The 3608-nt window shown below is 61.4% G+C and overlaps 2 protein-coding genes across 2 annotated transcripts; one reads left to right on the top strand and one right to left on the bottom strand.

Annotated features, from left to right (window-relative positions):
- Positions 1–369: 369 nt before the first annotated feature.
- Positions 370–1573, top strand: BXZ73DRAFT_112038 (uncharacterized protein; the record flags this gene model as incomplete). Its single annotated transcript, XM_048017438.1, has 3 exons — positions 370–511; positions 606–1440; positions 1504–1573. 3 exons carry the CDS (start codon positions 370–372, stop codon positions 1571–1573), a joined length of 1047 nt encoding a protein of 348 aa, XP_047870398.1.
- Positions 1574–2847: 1274 nt separating this feature from the next.
- BXZ73DRAFT_112037 (uncharacterized protein) lies at positions 2848–3338 on the bottom strand (the record flags this gene model as incomplete). The annotated part of the gene is made up of 4 exons (XM_048017437.1): positions 2848–2871; positions 2958–3070; positions 3141–3195; positions 3264–3338. 4 exons carry the CDS (start codon positions 3336–3338, stop codon positions 2848–2850), a joined length of 267 nt encoding a protein of 88 aa, XP_047870397.1.
- Positions 3339–3608: the final 270 nt, after the last annotated feature.

Here is a 3608-nt window from a genome sequence, read left to right as displayed (position 1 = left end):
ACTCCCGATAAATTGGCTGATGTTTTCCCGTTATACTTGACTGGATCGTCACGGTCACGTGGTATAAACATCGTGAACGCGTCAGCCTTGTGTCAAGCTCTTCGTGCTCGAACACTTTATAGCGCGTAAGTGGTCGTGCGACTGCTGGGCGTCACATTTATTTCGCGGTGCGGCGATACATAGCGCGTTCCTGGTCGCATGGACGCGGAACACACGCTGCCGACTGAGGCAGGCCCACCCAAAGCTCGCGAGGGGCCGCCTTTGACCACCCCTATTCTCCGGCACGCCACGCCGGCACGCCCGCCAATCACATGAGAAGTTGGATGTACTTCAAGTGCGGAGTGTGGCTCGCTCTCTCTCAGCCTCGCCATGCCCAAGCGTACCGAACGCAAGCGCGAGAGACGGAGGCTCCGTCGATTCCTCCTCATCGCGCTGCCCCGTCGCCACTTTTCTCTGTCTTCCACCACACTCTCTATCAAGCGGCTCGCCATCACCGAGGCCTCGAGCAGTGGTAAGCGCATCTATCCTGAGGAGCGGCCCCTCGGGTTTCTAATTCGCCACTGCGACCTTTGGCCTCCCCGCCGTTTCCACGGTCTCTGCTCCAGCCAGTGCCAACGTTCCGGCTCGCGCTGCGGACACTCCACCTCGCGATGCGAGTGACAACAACGACCTGCGTGATCGACTCGCGATACTCGAGGCTTCAGTCGCCCGTCTTCTCACGAGCGAGACCGTCCGTGACCGTGACCAGCGAATCGCGGACCTCGAGGCTTTAGTCTCCAGTCTTCGCAGTCAAGTCGCCGAACGCGACGCGCAGGTGTCCGGGCTCAATCAGCGGCTCGGCGGACGCGACGTGCAGCTCGCCGGCTACAACCAGCGGGTCAGTATATGCGAAACAGAGATAACCTTCCTCAAGCGGCAGGTCGCCGAACGTGACACGCAGATCACCGGGCTCAACCGGCGGGCCACCGAACGCGACGTGCAGACCAACGGCCTCATCCAGCGGGTCGCCGTACGCGACACGCAGATCACCAGCCTCGACCAGCGGATCGCCGAACGCAACACGCAGATTTCAGCCCTCGACCAGCGGATCGTCGACCGTGACGTGCAGAACAACGGCCTCGTCCAGCGGGTCGCCGTATGCGAGACGCAGATCACCGGCCTCGAAGGGCGGATCAACGAACGCGACACGCATATCCGAGCCCTCAACCAGCGGATCACCGAGCGCGACGCGCAGACGTCTGTCCTTAACCAGCGGGTCGCCGAACGCGACGCGCAAATCTCCTCCCTCGACCAGCGGGTCGCCGTACGCGACAGGCAGGTTACCGAACTCGACCAGCGGATCGCTGTACGCGACAGGCAGATCACAGCTCTCGAAGGGCGGATCGACGAACGCGACGGGCAAATCAGAGCCAACCAGCGGATCGCCGAACACAGTACCATGTCCGTGCCCCCTAATCTTCTATATTTAATCATCCATGGTTATACTTATTCCGGATCTTCCAGTGTTCAGCAAGTAACACGCGCGATCCATTCGGTCGCCCCCCATTGGCTCGCCCGCTTCCTCCCTGGTTAGGCCGACGCCATGTCTGCTCGCAGCATAACGGACATCCATGACGGTTGGACACTTGCCGCCGCTTCCACATTTCATACACATGCGGGCTACACCGACTCCTCGACCACGGACCACAGACTGCCTGTACTACATCACTACCTACAGAGAAACCACTCTAAATAGCCATATACTACCTCTCCGTTCTATGTCGCAGGCTACTCAGTTCCAGTGACCAGGTGCCGGCGATGGCAAGTGCCATATATGTACGCACCATCCCTAGTCCGTGGCTGTCTACGCCGCCGCCGCCGCGGTGCACGAGCCACGCCGCCCCGAACCGATGCCCGGCGACGAGCCGATCACACTGTGCAACCTGTGCGCAGACGGCATCGCGCGAGTGCGCACGCATTCGATGCCAACGCACACCGCAATCACACCCAGGGAGCAGCCGCCGAGCGTGAATGGGCAGTGGGCGTGGTATGTGCCCAGTGGGCTGCGCGTGAAGGAAGGTTCGGCAGGCTTCTGCGAGTCCGCCTCGCGACGGTGCGATTCGGACCCCCGCTTCTTCGCCATCGAGGGTCTTGTCCTCCGCTGGCAGGTCGAACGGGCGTGCAGGCGCGGGTCTGGGTGTCCTGGGGGAGCACGCGAGTCAGAAGAGGGAGCACGAATTGGCGGCGGAGAGTGTCAGATACCGGTCGAAGGAGGCACGACCGTGGGCAGCGAACAAGACGGCGGGTGCGATGGTGAAGGAGGCACGCGGTCGGAGGACGATCGGGACGAGGAAGTATGGGCCGACGAGGGGTTTGACCTAACGGTAAAGGCTGGCCCAGACAAACGAATGCTTACCCTCGAGCTAGCCAACCACCTAGTATACGCCGTGGTTCGATATTGCCTCCTCCGAAAGTACATATAGCCTGGAAGGCGGATCTGCTGGGTCGGCGCGGCAGTCACCTTATCCAGACCTAAAGGTGCTCGTCAATCAAAACGAGGTCGTATGTCCCGGATGTCCCAGTCGTGCGTGGAAGGTCTGCCTAAGTTATACTCCTTGTGCGAACGCCACCTTGGAATCTGAAGCTCGAAGACTGTAGCGTAGCCAACTTCGCAGGTTCAGCGAGAGGTTCCGGCAGTAGCAAATACGCCCCTCAAACGCAACTTCGACCATGGTAGAGTCAAGATAATTCATAACGGCGATTGAGTACCAGCAACGTACTCGCATCAAGCACCTACATATACGGACAGCCTCACGACAAGATACTCCACAGCTCCGCAGCGCGTACAACAAAGAGCTGAGTTGGGGTTCACATCGCTTCCGCCTCGTTCGCCTGCACGATCGGTTCCGAGTCCGGGGTCAGTGTGGTCAGCACGGACGGCTCGGCGTCATCCTCGCGGGGTGCGCGCGCTCCTCGACGGCTTCCTCGTTCGACGTACCCTTCGCCGAGTCGTTCTGCGGCGGCGTGTCAGCATTCGACTCGGCGGACTCCTCCAGCTCCTCGAGCAACTCGTCGTATATCTTCTTGATGTCTGTGGACGTGATAGGATCGACGGTCAGAGGCGAGCACCGCGAAAGCAAGAGAACAAACGCCAGACTCACTCGACGCGTGGGTCTCCGCAGCGGTCCGCCACGATTCGCGCGAACGCCCGGCGTGCTGGGACAGGAAACGGAGTCCGTGAGGCGACTCTGGACACGTTGGGTGGGTTCGCGGGGCTCGCTCACCTCTGGACGCGCGGCGAACTCCTTCCAGCGCGCCCTCTCGCTCATCTTGTCCCAGACGTCGCGCTTCTCGAGCATGAAGCGCGCGATGGCCTCGAACTCGGCCTTGCTGTAGCGGCCGCGGCGGAGGGGCGAGACGGCCGGATCTCGCGCGCCCTGGGCGTAGTCTCCTCCTCGTCTTCCTCCTCTTGGTCGTCGTCATCCTCGTTTTCGTCCTCGGCGTCGTCGTCATCGTCGTCGCCGTCGTCGTCGTCGTCGTGTCATCCCCCTCTTCGTCCGAATCGGCGTCTTGTCTCGTCGCCTCTTCCTCTTCCTCGTCGCTCGAGGTGGGGAACCGCAGCGGGACGA

This window comes from Epithele typhae, assembly GCF_022376455.1.
Source record: "Epithele typhae strain CBS 203.58 chromosome Unknown BXZ73scaffold_744, whole genome shotgun sequence".
Lineage (NCBI taxonomy): Eukaryota > Fungi > Basidiomycota > Agaricomycetes > Polyporales > Epitheliaceae > Epithele > Epithele typhae.
This window is presented reverse-complemented; position numbering and strand designations above follow the sequence as displayed.